Genomic DNA, 22,017 nt, shown 5'->3' with positions numbered 1-22,017 from the left:
TTCCTTCGGTCAATTCGCCATCTTAAATTGAATTTGTGAAGAATTTTCTAATAGTGCGAAAGTTTCCGACTTTATTGAAATACTTTTCTGCTAATTTAATTGGAAATATTATAAAACGTTCGTTGTTTTTAAAATCCACCTTTCATAGTAATTAGTGAAACTTGTGTCACATACTTTGCTTACTGCAACATTCTAAAGGCCTGTAATCAACCAAACACATGATTAAATCTATTACATGATGGAAAGACATTTTGGTGAATTTTCGAAATAGGAAAATGAATCAGGAGATTCCAGGTAAAAAGCTCAAAAAAAGAACAGGTGAGAAACTCATTGAATATCGATCACTAAGAACCGTCGAAAAGTTCGTCACAAAATATAATGTTAAATCTATCTATTTATATGTTCTTATTTTTCGTCTAAATTAAAATTCGACAAACCTATAAAAATTATATCTAAAAATAGCAAGAAAGAAATAAAGACACGTAATTTAACTTGTGTGCTAAGAAATTATGCATTCGTTTATCCTCAAACTTTTTCGCTTTACCGTCAGTTTAAAATCGATAGCTCCTTTAGAGTTAGCTGACTAACCTTTTCAGGGATTATTGATTTCAGGACATTTTCCATATTTTACTTTCACTTAAAAATCAATGGCCTCTTGAACTCGAAATTGACTTGGAATTTAAAAAGTTGTGCGTAGGCTTATTTCCATGCCGTTGCCCAGATTTATTATACTCAAAAAAAACCTTCAGCTATATTCTTAATGTTTTCTACTTGGAATATGAAACCCGGCATTCCATTTTTCCGAGGCAAACAAATGGAATGGAAGGTTTTTTTTAGCTGCTCTATCGAACTTGGTCTTTCCTAAAAATATAAATGCAGCCTTTAAGCTCTAGCGAATCTAGGACGAATAAAAAATATTGATTGTGGTGCGCCCTGATAGCTATCAACTAGTTAAACTAGCCAGTCTGAAAAGTGGAAAGCTATCAGCTACACTTGGCGAAATATTACAAGAAAAATGATTATGCCTCCGCAATTAATCATTAGTGTTAATTGTTAGTTTATTCCTTTACAAAGAGGATTATTTGCATATTTTGCAAACAGATTTGTTGTTCTCTATAATTATTTACACTGAAAGCGTTGTTTCGGCTCAAACATTTTAATGTAATTCAAACGTTTTCTTGTTCTCATTGTTAAAGCCATTGATTGAGAGATTCGTTTAAATTGATCGATCAGCTTAAAGCATAAAATACTTGTAAATAATAAATTTGAAAAGGACAATTATGACTATTTTAGGAATAGTGCCGTTGCGCAATTTTCACTCATTAATATTAGATCTTTTCATCATAGAATAACATAATTATTACATCACAAAATCGATAATAATTATAAAAATTTAACAATACCTGATACTCAAACAATACCTGATGCATTTTCTTAAAACGCATTATTAAATTGTTTATGTTGGTTTAATCATTATACAAATATGTGTGTCTTGTTTATCAACAATGTATCAATAATAATCATTCTGTTGATTTGCTATCAGTTGTCGATGTCGTTCCGTTGTACAGTATTTTTAGATGACTCCGGGAAAATATAATTTTCAGTGAAAATTCCACCAAATCAAATTGTGAAATTGTTTCACTATACTTATGGTACCATGTAGGTACTACTCGTTGGGAGTGAGGGAAAAACGCATTTTCTTAGAACCCCACGGCAACAATAACTGCTAGTACGAACATCGCTGATCATTTCTTTTTTCGTTGTAGTGAGGAAATTTCACATTGAACACTGTCCAAAGCAGTGTATAGGGTATATCTATGTATATTGATGATATAAAATGGAACCCTAAAGCCTATCTTGCACATTATGCGCAGGTTTTTATTATGGAAAATGTAGGCATTCGAACTTTCATCCATACAAATAGCCATTAATATGCCGAGTGTTGGGGCTGCGAAAGAATGTGAAAATGAGAGTGATCGAAACTAGATATTAATAGCTAAAATCAGGAACTTCACGAAACTAATGAAAAAGCAAAAACAGTTTGTAAAACCCGAAGCAAGTGTTCGATTTAAAGCTAAAATCTTTTTAAAGTTTGAAATTGTCTGTTATCACTGTTAAGAACAGAAAGCAGACGCTAAACGGTTTAAATCAAAATGAAAATGGCATGTTTGCTAAAAACAGCCGAAGTGCTGCCAGTTTGTGAATGAAAATAGTGACTCAACTTTTCTGGTTCACGCTTAATTTAAAATAACTTGATCCCGCGGTATTCTTGAAAGAATATAACTCAATATCATGGCAAATCGGGTATTATATGCATAAAATGACCTCAGAAATGAGTTTTGACAATTCGTCCAACACCCTGTATATAAACTAACTGATTAAAATTAATTAGGTTATTAAGTGCTGAGACCGGAATTAAATTTGAAGTTAGCGCTGAAGTTCCGTTCTCAACTGCCGAGAACAGATAAAAGCTATTTTAGCGAAAAAAGTTTATTGATTGTTTTGTGCCGAAACTTTTCTTTTCTCACGCGACGTGATGTGAAAGTAATACAACAAACATGGTCGTTATTCCTCCTTCTCCTTAGGAACAGAACTTAAAACAGCGCTAGGAATTATGTTAAAAATAGAGGGCAATAAACGGGGATCCGCCCAACGATACTATCGCGTGTTTTATTTACGTTAGAGGCGAAGAATTTATTTTCCGAAATATTTAAATACATTTTCTCACAAACTGTTAATTAAAGTAAGTAATTATTCAGCTACAGTGTAAATAAGCCGAAGTTTTGCTGTTAGTATACAAAAACTAAGGTGAGATTTAACCAAGGCAGTATCCCGTTAGTTTTACATTTATTTTCAAAACGGTTATGTAAACTCCTGTAAAAGTACAGGGGAAAACTTAGAGATCATATAGAACGTGTGAAATATAGCTTTCGTGTAATAGATTCGGAAAAGTTTCCGATGCTATCTGTTCAACTTTACTACATTATTTTTTCTGTTATATGAAATATTTAGAGCCTGCAAAAAACAACTTGAATTTGAGATCGCTTTTAAATGTGGCTTTTAAACGGGCCGCTATGTTTTTCCTGGTTGTAAAAATGCCTTTCCTGACATACATGAGTGGAAAAGTTAATATACAGTATATCAACTTTTACTAGTTTATCTACTACTCTACTTTACTCTATGTGTACAGTAGGTCTAAATCCGGTTGAAATTATTCTTTGGAGTTCGCGAATAATTTTGATGGCATAACATGAATATCTATTCAACAGTTCGGCATTAAGTAAACGTCATCTTCCGGATTTTTCAACAATTGTTGTTTGGTTTTTCGATGAAGTAATATATTTCGTAGTTTTTAATTAACAATATTAAATATGTTCCAAAATATTTTATATATATGTATATAAATAATCTTTATTTCCTATAGAAAAAGGCTATATAAAATATTTTAATAAAAACATAATTACAAAATAATAAACTATTGATTTAATAGATGTCTATTCTAATAAACATTCTAATTCACGTTTTGCAGTGGTTAATTCCCGTTTTCTTCTTCAACAGTAATTGTCTGTTAATAATAATGTTATAATCCACAAAGCAGAATTCAAATAATAGCACATATCTGCCAAAATGCAATAAGACTCCATTTGAACACAATTACCAGCATTATATTATAACCATTGACTATTGACCCGACGAGTTAAAAGTGCGTCCATAAGAGTGTGCGGATAATCTGTCAATTAAATGTACTTTGAATCAAGGTATCCATTAAAAATATGTTTTAAATCCAAAAAAAAAATTAAACCTTGTCTACAATGCATTCCTTATCTTTAAAGCACTTTCTATAAATAATAATGCTTGTGTAGTAGCTAAAGCTGAATCAAATGCTGAAAATTTTTATATGTTTAGAGAAGATATGAACAAAGCTTATCTGTTGTATGAAATTTTTTCAAAGTAACTGCCAAAGTTAGATTATATGTATTTAAAAAAGACTTTACTCTCATGAACATTTTTTTAAGAAATCATAATCAAGTATTATTTATAACCTGTGAGTTTTTCGGGTTTTTAGTACGTCGTGAAAAAAATCATCCCTTGAAACCTCAGTCCACTTTCCTCGTGCTTGAGAAAGGTCAGGAAGAAATTATTTTCTAGGACAGCCTAAAAGCCCGAACAACTTACCAGTTACGTAACTGCAGCGAAAGCCAAATCCACTTACGAACTGCAACTGTATTTTTTTCCTGCCCCTGCATTTCGGTGTAAATTTAGGTCCAAAGAGAAATGTATTTTAATTAAATTTTGAAACTAATATTTATGTTGTAAGTACATTAAAGAATCAGGTTTATTTGAATAAGTAAAATTAACCTTGAAGTTCAGCAATATTTGCCAAACTCTGAAAACATTTCCCCAAATTGATTAATGCCGTTACAGTGTCTTTAAAAATAAGCAATTTCACGCTAGTTTTAATAACGTGTCGGAGTACAACATAACAACTTACTGCATTTTCGGCCTATTGTATTTTTTACATATCAACTAACATACTTTTAAAAGCTGAGCAGAGGCTAATAGAGCTGCTTTAAGAGGAAATGCGCCAAACGGAAGTGAGAAAATAATCTAGACTTGCTTCAGAAGGTTTGGCGATTTTTTCGAATCAAGCCCCCACATGAAACATGTGTTACGTTCAAACATTTCGTATGTATTACGTACGTAAGTTGGCTGGCGGAAAATCGCAATGGCTTTAAAATAGAATGTCTCGCATCTAATTTTTCCACCAGACAAAACATATATTTTTATTTTTATCACCTTATGAACTGTATCTCTTTGAATCAGATGTCGCATGTTAATAATTATCAACTAATAATAGAGTGAAAATATTCTCAACAGTCTACACATGAACCTTGTGACTGAAATTCGAAATTTTATTTGACGTATGTACAGGCACTTGTGACGCCAATTGATAATATCAAAGTACTCTAATAAATTGATTTTAAGTTCGAAAGCGGAATTAACTATTTAATGTATTGTTAGACACTCATTTATCTGAAAAATTTCAGTTTTTTTAAAATAGTTTAAAACTTACCTCTGCCTAGGAACAACAACGAAACAGCGCTAGTGTTTAGGTGCCCCCAGGAGCCCTGTGCACATTCGCGCTATTGGTTTGTTGCTATTTGTTGATTTGCAGATCGGAGCCCCAACCAGCTGCTTCGAAGTCCCCATAGCGTTTAGTTCGTCCAGTGTTTCAAAGCTACCCTGTAACGCCAGGGCGGTTTTTCACCTGAAATTTATTGCATTTATTCAAAAGCTGCCAAAATTGTTCAACTGTGTGACCTACGTTATAAAACTTCCCTTTTTTAGACCTAAAGTTTTTCATAAAAATAATTTTTTTTTAATCGGTGCCGAAATCGCTTAATAATGTTACATCAGATAGTTACAAATGGTTTGAAACGGAACTCCTATCAAAAAAATCAATCAAGTAATATAGCTTTCGAAATTGACCATTCTCTCTTTCTGTTAACCTGTCTCAAAACGTTCACTCGATTTTTTTCAGACAACTGTATGAAAATGAACATCCCATTTAAAACACATCGACTGCCAGGTGTTTAATGTAACATTTTGAAACAACTCCATTAAATAATTTCAGAGAAATCCTGTAGACATGCGATCACGTACTGTTGGGAATAGTTTCACTGTACTTATCAAAATTATGTTGTTCAATAAGTTGCTATTATCGAAATTGATAAAATTGGAAAAGTGTATATATTGATTTTCGGCAACTTTATCCGAGATCCTAACAGAACCAAAATTGAAGAGTTGAATTTACTAAATTACGTCTGCATTTCAATACTTGCACATTGCAAGATGCATTATGATGCACCTTCAACAGTTTTTCGGGACAATACAAATAACCTTGCTTCACTTACTCACTCAACAACGTCGTGTAACTATTTTTAATGAGTAAATAAACATATTTTGTAAGCACATGTTTATAAATTAAATTATTCGACTCTCGTACGAGATCCACACCTTAGGTGATACTTATTGTAGCCCACATCTAATTAGAAGGTACTAAAATCAGGGTAAGAAAATGCCACAAATTTTAGCAAGCTTTGAATAAATGAACGCAATAGCTTTTAATGCTTTCCACGTGAAAATAATTTGAAGGTCGACTTCCTTTCAATAAATTACCCCAACTTTTCCGTGTAAGGCACGCTTGAACCCGAACCTTTTAAGGCACAGTTAATTATCAATACAAAGAAGCACTCCAAATTACAGAATCGAAAAGAAGTCAAGTCTAATAGATAGCTAACCTCATGTAACCTTTCACGAAGTAAAAAATATTTCTTTGCTATAAAAATATCGCATGTTCAACTGCCATTATTCAATTTGTCGGGTGATTTAATGATATATTATAGCTAATTTACACCGTTTAAGTTAAAGCCCTTGCCCATTGTCATTGAAGTCTTTTATCTGACAAATTACTTTGGTTATTTGATCTATCCAATATTTCCAATTCCAACTACTACAATAGCGTTTCAAAATAAAGTATTTTTGACAAGTGTACAAAGTGCAGCGGCGTATTTATTTAGTTAAAAAGCGCTGTTATAAAGTTATTTTAAGGACAAATTGAAATTAACCATGGCTATTTTCATATAGCCGTAAGCAAGAAAATACTAGGAACATTATGGTTTAAAGATATGTACCCTTTTTTTAAATATTATCAGAAGGAAAAGCGCACATATGTTGGTAAGAAAGTGTTTGCTTAGATTGACCTCAGGAATCCGCCCCTGCAGCAAGTGCATAAACACCTTTTATAATCAATAATATACCACAATGATTTTTAAAACATTTGAAAACGCTTTGTAAAAATATGATGCAGAAAACGTATGAAGCAAATAATAAAGCCCTTGCTACCATTTTAGATCCATGAACATTATCTGGAAAGTAAACAATACTATTTTTAACGGGTGACTGCTCTTTGTTTTTGGTAAACTGTGTTTTTCATTACATTAGTCTAGTTATTTACTTAAGTTGCCTTTACATAAATTGACTAATCTGCTAATAGTAAAATTTCACAAATGAGTCATTTTCTATTTGTCAAATGTTATTTGAACAACTGTGTCATATTCTCTCTCAAATGCCCACCTAAATTGCTCTGTTCATGTATTTAACACAAGAGTGTTTTCAACTATAGATAAATTAAATGATCGTGGCTATGATATTGTAGAGCGTATTGCTGTAAATGATGTAAGTTGTTTGTTATTCACTAAACGTACTCTAATTGATAGCTTTGCAAATGTACCAAAGAGAGCAAGCCATAAAAATTTAGTTGAAATAAAGTGTGATAATATTTTATCCGTTAATAGAGCCGAACAAGTTGCTAGAGTGGGACAAAAAAACAGCAGCTTTTTTTACAGGCTGATTCACAAAGAACTATAGGGTCAAACTTATATAGACGACATAGAAAATAGACGACATTTCATGTATAATAATCACTATGCGGAAAAATTCCTGCCCAAGTAAAGATATAGGAAACATACTGAATAGCGTTATTATTGTGAACAAACAAATCAAGATAAAATGAATTAAAAACTGCCAAAACTTACAGCCGAAGCGCTTTTCTCAAACCTTTTCTGTTTAAGCAATGCATTTTCTATTATCAGATACTTGCCTACCAATGCAAATGATAATTTAAAATGGCTCTGTAATTAAGAGAACAGTGCGGTACAATTGAACAATCAATCAAGTCTAAAATTTAAGAGCATACGATCATTTCTTTTGGGTTAATTAAGAAAATAAGATTGATGCTCTTAAGCGTAAAGACCTGAAGGAGTAAGGGTGAAGAATATATAGCAGGAAGTAATGGTGAACCGCTGAACTGCCACAAAATGTAGGAAAATCCACATTTTATTCCGTTTTCAAAAATGGATTGCTTAGTTTCTTGTTAAATGTGCTTTTTTGGTCAGAATCAGAATTTGCATAGAAAGCTGCATTGATGATGCATTCCGTAGGAAAAATTAATTCTGCTTCTGCTTAATTTGAAAAATCCTAAAATATAGATGCAAAAGTAATGTTTGCCAATATATTTACATATTAAAGCGGTCCTGGACTTTGTTGACCATAGTATAAGCCTCTGCATAGCAGTCTTGAAGTAAATATACTTTCTTGAATGAATGTTAATGTGGAACATATTAGGAACGGTGACACAAAATTTTATGAGCGCTGCAACTGACAGACAAGGACGGTGATAAAGATTTTAAAATTAAAATTCTGAGAACTAATAACAAGAAGAATATATAAATATAACAAAAATATATAAATGTATACCTTTGTCTCAGATAATTAAAAATCCTTTTACAGTGTAACATAAATGTTTCTATTTTTGATCAGAATAAAAAAAATTAATCTTTATCTACATATATAACTTGCGTTTGCAAATACAGAATTCAATTTTTACGTGAGCAGAATGTTGAAACTCCTTCTTGTCATTGTCTAGCAGTTTTTGCTTTTAATTACTTAACCAAGAGTTTAGCTATTAATAAATGATCATTATTATTTGGAAAAAGGCCTTTTTTGAGAAAAAATACGCTTTTCAAAAACTTTAATGTTCGTAACATAAAAGAAATAACGCCAAAACGTGACTTGGCAATAAAATAATGTGAAAAATTGCGTTGACAAAACTTAAAATATGAAATTGGGGCTACTATTTGTGTTTTTCTTACATTCAAATAAAAAATGTTCAATCCGAGGCTCAAAAACGACGCTGTTGCCCTTATTTAAAAACTACTTACTATACTTGCAAATGCCTTGTGTTGTGCTTTAAATTTCCTGTGCATAAATGCGCTTTTTATACAGATAATTTAAATTAAGGAAAATATATTTCCAAATCAATTAATTTTTATGACTTTAAGTTACATAGCTATTAACCAGCTTCTGTTCGATTGAATCTTGGTAAAAAGACAAAGCACAGGACAGGATATTTCATAGTGGTAAAGAATAGTTTAGAAAGTAATATGGAAGTTTTTTACCAATCAGCTCCTCATTAAAAAATAAATATTTTAATTTTGGAAAATCGGTTCAGCTAAAGATTTTTGTCCATTTGTTACTTTTCCTAGTAAATTAAAGAAATTTAACGGCCTCTGATTTCATTTCTCTTAGGTACTATATTGCTATATACAAAGAGAAGAAGCTTTCATAAAATAGTAATTCAGACACTCTTCTGATATTTCGTAATTTGTTATTTTATTTGTACCGATATCTTGCACAATATTTATTATTTACAATTACTCTAAACATAGTAAGGAGTGCCGTTTCTGTTTACCTTGCCTATTTCATAAACTGTGAATTATTTTTCATGTGTAATGAAAATAATGTGTAGTTTTAAAAAAAATTTCACTAATTGCAAAAATTAAAATTGCTGTCAAATATCGTTTTAGTCATCTTAGAAATAATAGCTTTTAAATAGTTATTGCTAAAAACCCTCAGACGCGTATTTTTTTCGACTATTTTGATTTTTCGTCAATATTTAAAAAAGCCATGAATTTTCTGAAAATTCAAATATGGCTTTGAGGGTGTATTTGCACGCTACAGTTTCATGGCGACGAGCTTCCAAAGCAAACAAATGGGGAAATTTATTTTAGGATATACAGCAAGGCAAACCTTTCCGGATCAGGGCTAAAATGTAAGTCAATCATCTATGTTTCAATTTGGCGGTATTGATAACGGTTTCTCGCTTTTTGCTTCTTTTCTCTTCTTTAAACACGTATTTCATTCTACGTCTGTCGATTTCTATATACAGTGTGATTCATTTAAATGGGGAAGAGGCTAATACAGTCGATATTTATTATGCGATTTCGACAAACTTTTTTTCGTATAGATGAGCAGAGAACATTATTAATTCTATATGTTCAGTGTCTCTAAATAAATTCCAAAAGTCAATAACGTGATTTGTCATAATGGAACAATTAAGTGTAAATGCAAATTTGAACATGAGCGCATTGTTAATGACAATGTTCTTTCTGACAAGTGATAATGCTCGAGAATATAATAACAGACGTCTTGAAAGGCTTTCGTTCAGCAGTCCCCTACATGGCATAAATAAGATATTTTCAACTAACCAATTTCAAGGCATATGATCAAGAGCAGAAATAATACCTCAGGCCGAGAGATGAGACACAAAGGGCGAATTTTAGAATATTTTTACAATAATCTTAATTCAAGCTTATATGCACAGCTTGTCTAGACTTAAATATATTTAGAGACAGCATTGTGCCATTTAGAAGTCTACATTTTTGGATTCTCCTGAACTGGAAGACGAATAAAGACGAATGGAATTTCGTTTATGGGCACAGGGGGAATATCTGGAAAACAGACACTTTTTAAGGAACAGTTTGTTCAGTGATGGGGCCTTTAGTAGGTCATAAATGCAGAAAAACGATATTCACACAAAATAAATGTATGATGCTGAATACTTGATAATTGAATTATTGCTCTTTTCTTTCTTTCTTCTTTGGGGCCAATTTCAATAAACATCTGTTTCTCAAAATTCTAACGAATAAATTTGGGATTTTCAAAATCCAATAATTTTGAAATTCTAATAAAAACTACCATAAATCACCACTAATCAACTACCACATGTGGTTCGTCTGAAATTCAAACTTTAGTTAGATAGGTCTCCCGTACATAAAGCATTAGTAGAAAAGCAATGGAACAAACAATTTGAAAATAGGTGGATAAGACGCAACAGTGCTTTCGTTGAATAGCCGCCGTGCTCACCCGACTTGACGCATCTTAATTTCTCTTTTGCTTAAAAAAAATAACGCTAGAAAAACTGCTTTATCCACCAATGCTACGTTATGAATTGTAGAATAACTGCAAAATGTGTTCATAAAAATAGCAAAAAGATATAATAAGAACTGCAATAAACTAAACGGCGGGTTGATAAAAAAACCAGAATCTGTTTAAATATTACTGATAAATGAATAAGAATTAGTTGAAACATTCTTTTCCATAATTTACTCCATAAGACGAAATAAATTTGAATAACAGGGCGATATTCAATTTTGCTGCAGAATTATTAATCTGCCATATTTGTTTGTAACATTGATATTTTCTTTTTTTTTAATTCGTTTATAAGTTCTTGTATTTTATTTTCACCCTAAAAATTCCGAACGGGCTTGGCCTTGCAACAAAAACGTGACAGTATATCCTATAGTGTCCACAGTGCAATGCTTCTTGATATACAATCAAAAAAATCTGTCAAAATCGAATAATATTTAAAGATTTTATTAAAATGTATAAGAATATATTATTTTTTAACATTTCCTTAAAAATTATATTTATTAACAAGATTTATTTACGTTTCTAGCCGAGTCATACCGAATGCTAGTCTCGCCAAATAAACCTGGGTTTTTTTTAATTTACTTTTTGACACACTTTTTAATCGCTATGTTTTCAGATTAATTAACATGCATATAGTATTTTATCCTATACTAAAACTATTCCATATGTTTCCGACAAACATATTCTTGAAACGTAACTGAATGATTTTTGTAAAATAGGCGAAAGATTTGAAAAATTGAGATTGTCATACTGTTGTCCCACTCATAATAATGGCCAAGACCTGGCGTATCTTTATGTGTTATACAAAAAGTTGTGTAAAAACAGAAATGCATGTTTTATTTAGGGTTTTAAATGTCACGCGAGACTGATAATGCAATACCTTAAAGCCAGGTCATAAAACTGCAAATCTTTCCCCATTCAACCAGCTTTCTATCTCTTTTCGTTTAATCGATTTCTTTATTATACATAAAAAGGTCACTCTTTATGATGTGATTTTATTTTTCCCGATGCGCGTTGTGTTCAAAAAAATGTATGTTCTTTGTTCAAGAATTTACACACAAAACTGTTAATATTGAGCGACCCGACCGAATTAGAATTTTTTTGCCAGAGCGTTTTTAAAATTATCTTCAATTATCTATCAACTCCTTATAATATTCGCTCATTAATCGAAAACACCCTGCACGAGTAAAATTGCTAGAAAATTGAGAAATCTATGCATGATCGCATCCATGATGATGGACGTTTTCAAACAAGTAGGGTAAAATTGTGGTCAGTAAAATAATTATATGAAGGTGGAGATGAAGAGAAATAAATTTGAAGAAAAATTCAGCATTGGAAAACATAGCTGCGATCCGGAAAATCGCCCCTAAAGATTAAAAACCCACAGCCCACAAGCACCCTGATGGGAAATTAGCTTTGAAAAAATAATAGGCAAAAACTAACATTAGAGTTGGGACATTTTAATGAAGTTTGGGAAATTCGTTATTACAAATTAATCGTAGGTACCTTTGAGGTTGTTCGTGGGGTGTCAGATACAGTGGCAATAGCTGAGTAAAAACAAAAAAAACACCCGGTTAAATCCGTACACTCGAAACAGCAATCTCGATGATGTAATACAACATTGGAAACACGGGGACCGCGCTTGCGTTAAAACATTGTAAACAGCACCCTATACCGGGGCATATTAAAATCATCCCTTAACTTTCGAATAAATGTAGAGTTTCATATAGAATATATATAGTTTCATCAGCTGCAGCGCAATTTGTCGCAATATGTTTATGCCGAGGTATTCGAGATACATCCTATATGCATTTTATGATATTTTTAATCACAAATAATTTATCAACTACCTTATCAAGCCATGTCAGTATCTTAAAAATCATAAACGCGTAATGCCAGCGTGAAACTGCTCAATGTGACCATTGTCTGTTACAATGCGTTATCCAACTCTCAGATGTAGCTCTCGTTTGCAGTTGTAGTCTTCCTTATTGTTTTTCACCTCAAACGCTGCGTGAATTCTTGCGATGAGTTCCCATTGAATAAGAAAATGTTTTCCTATGTCTGCACATAAAAAGTCCCAACAGGTTGAGGTCTGGACATCGCGGTGGTCAAGCAATGGGATCACAATGATCCACCTATCCATCGATTTGAATGACTTCCACTCATAAAATTCGGGACAACTCTTTCAAAATGACCCAGAGTAACATTATGTAAAGGGAACATTTCTGACCAACTGGACATCGCGGTCGTCTTTCTGATTTGAAGAAGAACGTCCTCAAGTAGTAGAGGTAAAGGGTTCCCCACAAACGCTCGGTACATCTCGTTGTTCAAATTATTATCAAATAAATGTGGTCCAATGACTTCATTATTAATTAATCAATCCCAAACGTTCACTGAACATCTTCGTTGAAAACGGGTTTCGAATGGCACGAGGGTATTCCATTGACTAGACATAATCATTGTAGAAATTATTGATTCCATCTGTTGGAAGTGTAGGTCTTGGTGTGTCTTGGTCACAGAAAACTTTCTTAAAAAACCAATTATATGAGCGTTCCACCATTCACTAACCGGAACCCGTTTGGGGAACATCCGGTGTGAGAAGTTCTCGTACCCGTTGGTAATGATTCAGCTCAGTAGTTTAGGAAAGATTTTTGCGAATGAAAGAGTTGTTAAGGTTTGAAGGGACGTTTCTTGTCTGGAAACAACTATTCTGGTATCGTAGTTGGTTGGCTTTTCTCGCTGATGGTGAGACAGTGGTAATATTCACACAATATTCAAATACTTAAAGTCATGTCCGTGTATTTCAATAATTTGTAATTCCATCCAAATTACCAGGGCCGCCACAAACTTATTCTAACTCAACTGAACAACTGGAACAACTTACAAAATTCCAAAAACGGTTTAAAAATTACTATACCAAGAAATGGATTGGACAGTACACAAAAAAAACTACAGACTAATTACATTACAGCGGCTTGAAGGAATGATCGGTAAATATATACGATACGATCACATCAGTTTAACTTTAAACATTAACACTCGACTATTGATCTACTTTTTATTTTTTAAATGTTAATGGATTCTAATTTTTCGCCCCCGAGAACCACCCGATGTGAGATTTCGTTGAAAGAGTAGAATTATTTTTTTTATTTAAACTTTGCCCTGTATTTCGAGAACCGTCCACTTTTGAATGAGACAAATTTAGGTAAATCATCATGCTTTCATCCCAGGAATTTGTGGTAGGATTTTAAACAGACATTTTGCAGACACCCTGTATCTCTGCTTGCAAAAATGTAATTGACTGTCTCAGCAAAGTGCTCATACCCCGATTGTTCATGAACCGTTCGGAATTCAGCAAAAGGGAAAAGTATACATTTTGCTTAAAATTAAGCCAAGAAAATCATCTGTCTAAAAAATTTATATTTTGGACATGTATTTCTTCATTTGCAAGGAGTTCATTATTGAGTGATATTATACTAAATGATTTGTCCAAAAAATACAGCCACCAGCCTCTGTTAAGCCTGTGTACGCCTGTGTACGACCTGTACGACGTTAAGCCTGTGTCTGTCCTTCGTACGAAGGAGTACGAATTGACAGATCTCCAACCAATAGAAACACTTTCGTATCATCGTACCATCGTATAAACGGATGCATGGGACACGGGCTTTAGTGGGACAACGTACATTAGAGTGCTTCAATTTGCTATACACCGGATATAAATATTACAAAAAATCTAGTAACCACCTAAATTCAAAGGAAACCAAATTTTAAAATCAAAGTATATAATGCGGTAAAACATTAATCAGGGAAAAATTTGGAAAATTTAAAAGCAGGAAAGCAAGTTATTTAAAGCAAATAACAGAAATTATTAACATTTCTTCTAAAAAAGATGCATACCTTTAAAACGTAGCCAAATGCACTGATCAACCAGTAACAAATGTCACTTGCGAACATTGCCTTTCATTACTCACCTATATACAGGGTGTGCCAAGTAAAACAAAACGGAGCTGTTCTCGGTTGATGCAAAAACTGTGTAAAAACATTCGGGCACGCAGCACAGACTGTTTCCTATTAGAGACCTGAGATGATTATCTTCACCCCTAAATCAAGTGTTTTTGTCTGTCAGTTATTTGATTGTGATCGTGTATGATCGAATCTTTAAAAAGGTTTATTCGGCTGAAGAATATTAAGTAATATTTCCCATCGGAAAATGTGCGTACCAAGCAGCTAATATTTTCAACCAACGTTATAGGGACAAGCATGTGAGCCGAAAGTATGGTGCTAAAGTTTGGAAAACCTGGTTCCATTCTTAATGTTAAAAATTAAGAGTTTTAGGACAAATAGCACAAGCGACTTTCAACAAGCCAATTTGTCGACTGTCGACTTTCGTTGGAATAAAAACAAAGTGTGTTAGGAGCATTTTACAAACACATAAATTTCACCCCTAAGAAATGAAACTTTTTGCGATTATGAGTTTTATATGATAAGCCAAAAAGCGACTAAAAATGGAACGTTTATTTTCAATATCTGCTTTTCGGATGAAGCAGATTTTCCTTGCCTAGGGGGTGAATGTACCATCAGGTAATACCGCAAGTATCTAGTAGAAAACCGTCCCCAGTCTATACTAAAATTTAAGTTTAGTTTTTAATCACATTTGTTTCAACCGAGAAAACAGCCATGTTGCGTTTAAATTGGCGCACCCTGTATATTTTTAAGGTTGTCTGACATGAGTTTGCTGCCCTCTTTCGGTGATTTTAGACATATTTATACATCAAATGAGGATTCAACGGTATTTCCGTTAAATTTAGGGGTTGGTATAACTGATAGGTGAACTACGGTTAACTATTTCGCTGCTGTTGCAATTAGTATTGTATTTTAATCTATTGACAATGTTACTGACATTAATTCACTGTCATATATATTAACAGAATAGTACTTACATTTTATTATAGTATTATATATTCCCATTTCTAAGCTGCATTGTCTGTATTTCATATGTGCATTGGCAACACTGAATATTGTGCAAAATTTGAGAGGTTAGTTTTAGGTTACATTAAATTTATATAGTTTCGTGTTCAGGCTAATTCTAAAGTTTAGTTCCAGATTTAGTTCTGTTAGTGAATTAATTGCATACCAAGCAGGTCAGTACTATGTCCTACTTATGTTCGATATATAATTCTAGCCATACAGGTTTAAATCCTTCCCAATCTGGTGCAAGGTTTCGTATGGTACTTTCTACATGCTTATATCCTCATATTAAAGCTAAATTTAACTATAGATCACATTTTATTTTCTCAATATTATCTAGACACTTCTTTATGATATCTATTAGTACTAGGGACTTTTATAATAGCGTTACACAATTGTCCGAAATTTCCGATTGGAAAAATCAAAGCCCAGCACGTTTATGGTTTGATATTTTGGTCTAATGCTTGTACCAATGACAGAGAAAATATCCACGTGTTTAATTTGCCTTAAAATCATTGCTGAAAGCTCCACAGAAATGTATTTAAAGCATGTGTTTAAGCCAGGGCTTCTCAAACTTTTGTATTCACAGCCCCATTGTAAAACAAAGATTTATATCACATTTGTTACCCAATCAATACACAAGCAATCAGTTCACATGGGTACATTTGAAAACCATCGACTTAAAATTGGACAAAAATTACATTCCACATAAATAAAAAAAAATATGGATCAAATAATCACTTTAATTTAAATGAAAACATTTATTGAGACTAATGTACTTGTTTTCTACTGTATAACAAATTAAATATTGATGCGTTATTTGACACTGTTGGATGTAATATCTCTCAACATTTTTAAGCTATGAACGATATTGGGGTTTATATGTGTTGAAATATTTGTTTGTGAATGTAAATGGGGTCACAAATACACAGTTAGATTTTACACATTTTTGTATTTAAATTTAAATAGTTGACATTAAAATCTCACACTCCAGAATTTTGGTAAACAAAGTAATCTCGGTATTTTTTGTAGCAGTTGTTTTAAAAAAAGTAACAAATTTTCGCTTTTTTAACAGATCAAATGTTTAGCGTTTATTTATTATTAATCGCATGTTGATATTTTCCGTATGTGATTGTTCCTTACACTGACAATACGTCTTATTTCTAAGTTGCTCTTAGTTTGGCAGATACGCAAACTAATGTATGTACTTTCTACAGTTTTGCCTTAATCAAGTGCAACATTATATCATTAGATATAGATCTTATTGCAACATTATATCATTAGATTATAGATCAGGTGTCTCATCCCAGCAAATACTCGAATTTTCTAAGCGAAATAACCCCGGCAGACTGACTAAATTATTAATTTCCAAGAATTATTATAAGAGAAATGATTTTGAAAATTTTAAATAACTATAGATTTCTATTCCAGGAATAGGTAGTTTAGCTTTTTACCATTCACCTGCCGCGATCGATATGTGGCAAACTATAATTAAGAACAATTTGAAAATTGGACAGTGTGCTGAAGTCATTGGTGGAAAGCGATATAAAATATTTTGAATGTATTCATAGTTTTTCGGTATAACTGGCTACTTATAGTTTGCCAGAGATCGATCGCGACGGGTGCCGGTGGGACACTCTGTATTTATTAATTTATAAATACATATATTGTATTATAACACAAAGCAAAAATAGACGTATCTAAAATGATTTGTTCTTATTATTTTCAGTTAGTTCTACATCATAAGCCTTGCAAATATGTCAAAGAAACGGGGGAATAAAAAGAACAAAGACTTCGATGAAGACGACGACTTGGATCAAAAGCCGACGCCAACGGTTTCTGAAACAGGCACCAAAAGCAAAAAGAAATCAAGTAAAAAAGATACTAGGAGAAAACCGGATAGTAGTGAGGATGAAGGGGTCAAGCCATCTGCATCAACGGCGGAGATCGAAGATCCCCCAAAACCAGCTCCAAAAGTCAAAAAGAGCGCGAAGAAAGGAAAGAAGAAAAATGACGACGAATGGGATGAAGATGTGCCAGAGATTGATATGACGAAAGATGCATATGCTGAAGATATTCCAGTTCCTAAAAAGTCATCGAAAAAGAAGGATAAGAAGAATATTAAATTGGAAGACAGTGATAATGAAGAAGAAGACATCAAAATCAACGCAGAAGAGGAGGAGGAAGAAATAGTCAAGCCTGCACCTAAGAAGTCTAAGAAAAAGGAGAAAAGGAAAATTAGTGTCGAAGAAAGTAATGAAGAAGACTACGCATTGGATGTGCCTGAAGAGGCTGAAGAAGAAATAGTTAAACCTGCAATAAAAGTATCAGAGAAAAAGAAAAATAAAACGAAGAAAGGTGTTGCTCAGGACACTGAAGAAGCCCCTGTTACACCAGAAGTAAGTGAAGAAGTTGATACCTCAAAATCAGTTAGCGGACCTGCATTGCCTGAAAAACCAATGAGTAGCGACAATGAATATCAAAACGAACCAGAGACTGTTAAGAAACTGACACAAGAAGAGAAACTGAAATTAGCTACACCCGAACATGGTACCTCTGAAGGAATAACCGACAAACTTAAATCCTTAGAAATAGACCCAGATAAGGAAAAGAAACTTACCCATAAGGAAAAGAAAAAAATTAAAAAACAACAAGAATATGAAAAACAAATGGAAACTATGCTTAGGAAAGGTGGTCAGGGTCATTCTGAACTTGACAGCAACTTCACAGTTTCACAAGCCCAGAAAACTGCAGGCCAGTTAGCAGCTTTAGAAAACGCAATCGATATAAAAGTCGAAAATTTCAGCATATCTGCAAAAGGAAATGATTTATTTGTCAATGCTAATCTGCTCATCGCAAATGGTAGGCATTATGGTTTAGTAGGTCCGAATGGTCATGGAAAGACTACTCTACTGAGACATATTGCGCAGAAAGCATTAGCAATTCCGCCTGGTATCGACATATTATATTGTGAACAAGAAGTCGTAGCAGATGACTTTAGTGCTGTCGAAACTGTACTAAGGGCAGATGTAAAAAGGAATGAACTTCTCGCAGAACAAAAGAAGCTGGAGGAAGACTTTAACTTAGGAAATTTGGAAGTGCAGGACAGATTAAACGATGTTTATGCCGAATTAAAAGCTATAGGTGCCGACTCTGCGGAACCGAGAGCGAGGAGAATTTTGGCTGGTCTTGGTTTTACTAAAGGAATGCAGAATAGGGCAACCAAACATTTTTCTGGAGGCTGGAGAATGAGAGTATCTCTCGCCAGAGCATTGTATATTGAACCAACTTTATTGCTACTTGATGAACCTACAAACCATTTAGATCTCAATGCTGTTATTTGGCTGGATAACTATTTGCAGGCCTGGAAGAAAACTTTACTAATCGTTTCCCACGACCAGTCATTCTTGGATAATGTTTGTAATGAAATTATCCATCTTGATAATCTCAAACTGCACTATTATAAGGGTAATTATTCCATGTTTAAGAAAATGTTTGTTCAGAAGCGAAAAGAGATGATCAAGGAATATGAAAAGCAAGAGAAAAGATTAAAAGAATTGAAATCGTCGGGATCTTCGAAGAAACAGGCAGAAAAGAAGCAAAAGGAAGCACTGACCAGAAAGCAAGAAAAGAATCGATCTAAAATACAAAAACAGGAGGACGAAATGCAACCACAAGAGCTATTGCAAAGACCAAAAGAGTATTTGGTCAAATTCAGATTTCCCGAGCCTCCACCACTACAACCTCCAGTTCTTGGACTTTACAATGTCACCTTTGCCTATTCTGGTCAAAAACCTTTATTCGTCAAAACTGATTTCGGTATTGATATGAATAGTCGCGTAGCTATCGTTGGACCTAATGGTGTAGGAAAGTCTACTTTCTTAAAATTGCTTGTCGCTGAACTCACGCCACAAGAAGGAGAATCCCGTATGAACCACAGATTAAGAATTGGAAGATTTGATCAACATTCTGGGGAACATCTCACTGCGGAAGAAACCCCATCAGAATACTTAATGAGATTATTTGATTTGCAATACGAAAAAGCTAGGAAACAACTCGGAACTTTTGGTTTAGCAAGCCACGCACATACCATTAAAATGAAAGATTTATCTGGGGGTCAGAAAGCAAGAGTAGCTCTAGCTGAATTATGCCTTAATGCCCCTGATGTATTAATATTAGATGAGCCCACCAACAACTTAGATATTGAATCAATTGATGCCCTAGCAGAAGCTATAAATGAATATACCGGAGGCGTTATAATAGTGTCTCACGACGAACGACTGATCAGAGAAACTAGTTGTGCCTTGTATGTTATAGAAGATCAAACTATTAATGAACTGGAAGGTGACTTTGATGACTATAGGAAGGAGTTGTTGGAAAGTCTTGGAGAAGTTATTAATAGTCCTAGTATAGCTGCTAATGCAGCAGTCAGCCAATAATAATTTATCTTGTACTCATTTTTTATATTACAGTTCGTTATCTATTTCCTTAGTATTAATATTATTATATATGTATTGATTTCCTATTTGCTTATTTGTATAAATACTTGATATGCTCAAATAACTTCTGATTATTTATTAGGTACTTATTACATTCAGAAGGGTTTTTGGGCACATTTAGTCAGATGCGCTTTTCATCTGTGTATTTGTTGATTTAGTCAACATTTTTATTATTTATATAAATAGTTAACATCGGTTTTTTGAAATAACTTATGATTACATATATGTAAATAAGGCTTTAGATTTAGAACTGTTTTTCGACAACCGTTTATCATCTGTATATTTGGTTTCAACGAAATGTATGTACTTACAGTTAAGTAGGTAATGTTGATAATACTTTAAATTATTAGTGGCGCTTTTTTAGTTTTTGATGTCATTTTGTTGGTAACTAAGAGACTGCATAATTGTACGCAGTATGTATAAGAACTTGTAAACTGCAGATATCAAGAAAATATATTTTTAACAAGAGATTAACTTTTTATTTTTGGTTTCATTCGGTAGCTATTTAATGTATGAAATGTATATGGTTGCATCTGCCACCTTATGTGAAAGTTTATTTTACGATGTTACTTTACTCCAGTTTATTAGAAAATAAAATTTAATTTAAGAAAGTAGCATATCCAAAATGCTATCAAATTCAACCAATTTTTTTACTAGATTTTATTTAGGTAAACCGTGTGGGTGTCAAAAGAAAGGAGCTGAGATGCAGTGCTCTTGACATTTTTTGATTTTTTTGAAAAAATAATCATACGAATAGGAAAAATACTTATTGATGCTGATTACGATATAAGTTAACTTTGGGGCATCATCTGAAACTTTTCCATAAACTACATATTTTTAATTACTTAAACAAGTGCGCCTGAGACTTTTTTAAAAACTCGATAGTAAAAATTAAAAACTCGAGTGATCTCAAATCGATCAATCTGCTTTTTCAATGCGTTTATTACTAATACTATGTTAGATTTTGAGGGTTTATTCCTATGGCGATTGGAAATGTCTGTGTTTCTTTTTTTGCTCAAAATCCGGGGCAAAGGTTGCACTAAGGAAACCTTACGACGCGCTCTGGAGAAGATACAAAAACCACCATCACCAGATTAGTGAAGGTCTATAAAAGTAGTAAGTTTTTTTATTTGGGATTCATATACCAAGGTGTTGCAACCAACACGGGTGGAAGATTATGGCAACTAGTGTGTAATTTTGAAATAATTTTTATTTGTGGTATTGGCATCAGCAGTGGCCATCCATTGGAATGTTAATTTAAAAAAATCAAACACCCAGTTTTTTATTATGCTATCTTTGAATGTGCAATATATTAATACCCTGAATCACACGTTGCTTGTGTACAGTTCTGATCTAAATGGGATTCTGCTTTCAACTTTATAACTCTATATCTAGTAAACAATTAACCGCAGACTGAATGAACCTTAAATAAAAATTTTTTCTTTTTTGGAAGAACCAATTGCGACATATTTATATAGGGTGTTCCATAAAAAAAAAGGTTTGATATGCCACGAATTTTTAGGACACCCTGTGTATAAATATAAATAAAAAAAATAGGCCCGTGGCTAACGAGATACAGGGTGTTGAAATTTCAAAAAAAATTTGGTATTTTCCTTTTAGCTCCTACAGTTTATGAGATATTTTGGTCAAATTTTTAACGTAGGCTAATGTTTGAACCCTTTACCCGTAGGTGAGGAGAATGGTTGTGAATATCTAC

The 22,017-nt window shown here is 33.0% G+C and overlaps 1 protein-coding gene across 5 annotated transcripts; it reads left to right on the top strand.

The window, feature by feature from the left end:
- Positions 1-230: 230 nt before the first annotated feature.
- LOC109533792 (ATP-binding cassette sub-family F member 1) lies at positions 231-20,768 on the top strand. Of its 5 annotated transcripts, none has more exons than XM_048662522.1 (2): positions 231-318; positions 17,531-20,768. In XM_048662522.1, exon 2 carries the CDS (start codon positions 17,559-17,561, stop codon positions 20,238-20,240), a length of 2,682 nt encoding a protein of 893 aa, XP_048518479.1. In that variant the 5' UTR covers positions 231-318; positions 17,531-17,558; the 3' UTR covers positions 20,241-20,768. The 5 variants fall into 5 exon arrangements, with proteins under 5 accessions (XP_048518479.1, XP_048518475.1, XP_048518484.1 ...); XM_048662518.1 differs by lacking the exon at positions 231-318 and adding an exon at positions 6,003-6,071; XM_048662527.1 differs by lacking the exon at positions 231-318 and adding an exon at positions 6,031-6,057.
- The last annotated feature ends 1,249 nt before the right edge of the window (positions 20,769-22,017 follow it).

Source organism: Dendroctonus ponderosae, unplaced genomic scaffold (assembly GCF_020466585.1).
Source record: "Dendroctonus ponderosae isolate FM_Combo_2020 unplaced genomic scaffold, Dpon_F_20191213v2 Dpon_F_20191213_1, whole genome shotgun sequence".
NCBI classification, from domain to species: domain Eukaryota; kingdom Metazoa; phylum Arthropoda; class Insecta; order Coleoptera; family Curculionidae; genus Dendroctonus; species Dendroctonus ponderosae.
This window is presented reverse-complemented; position numbering and strand designations above follow the sequence as displayed.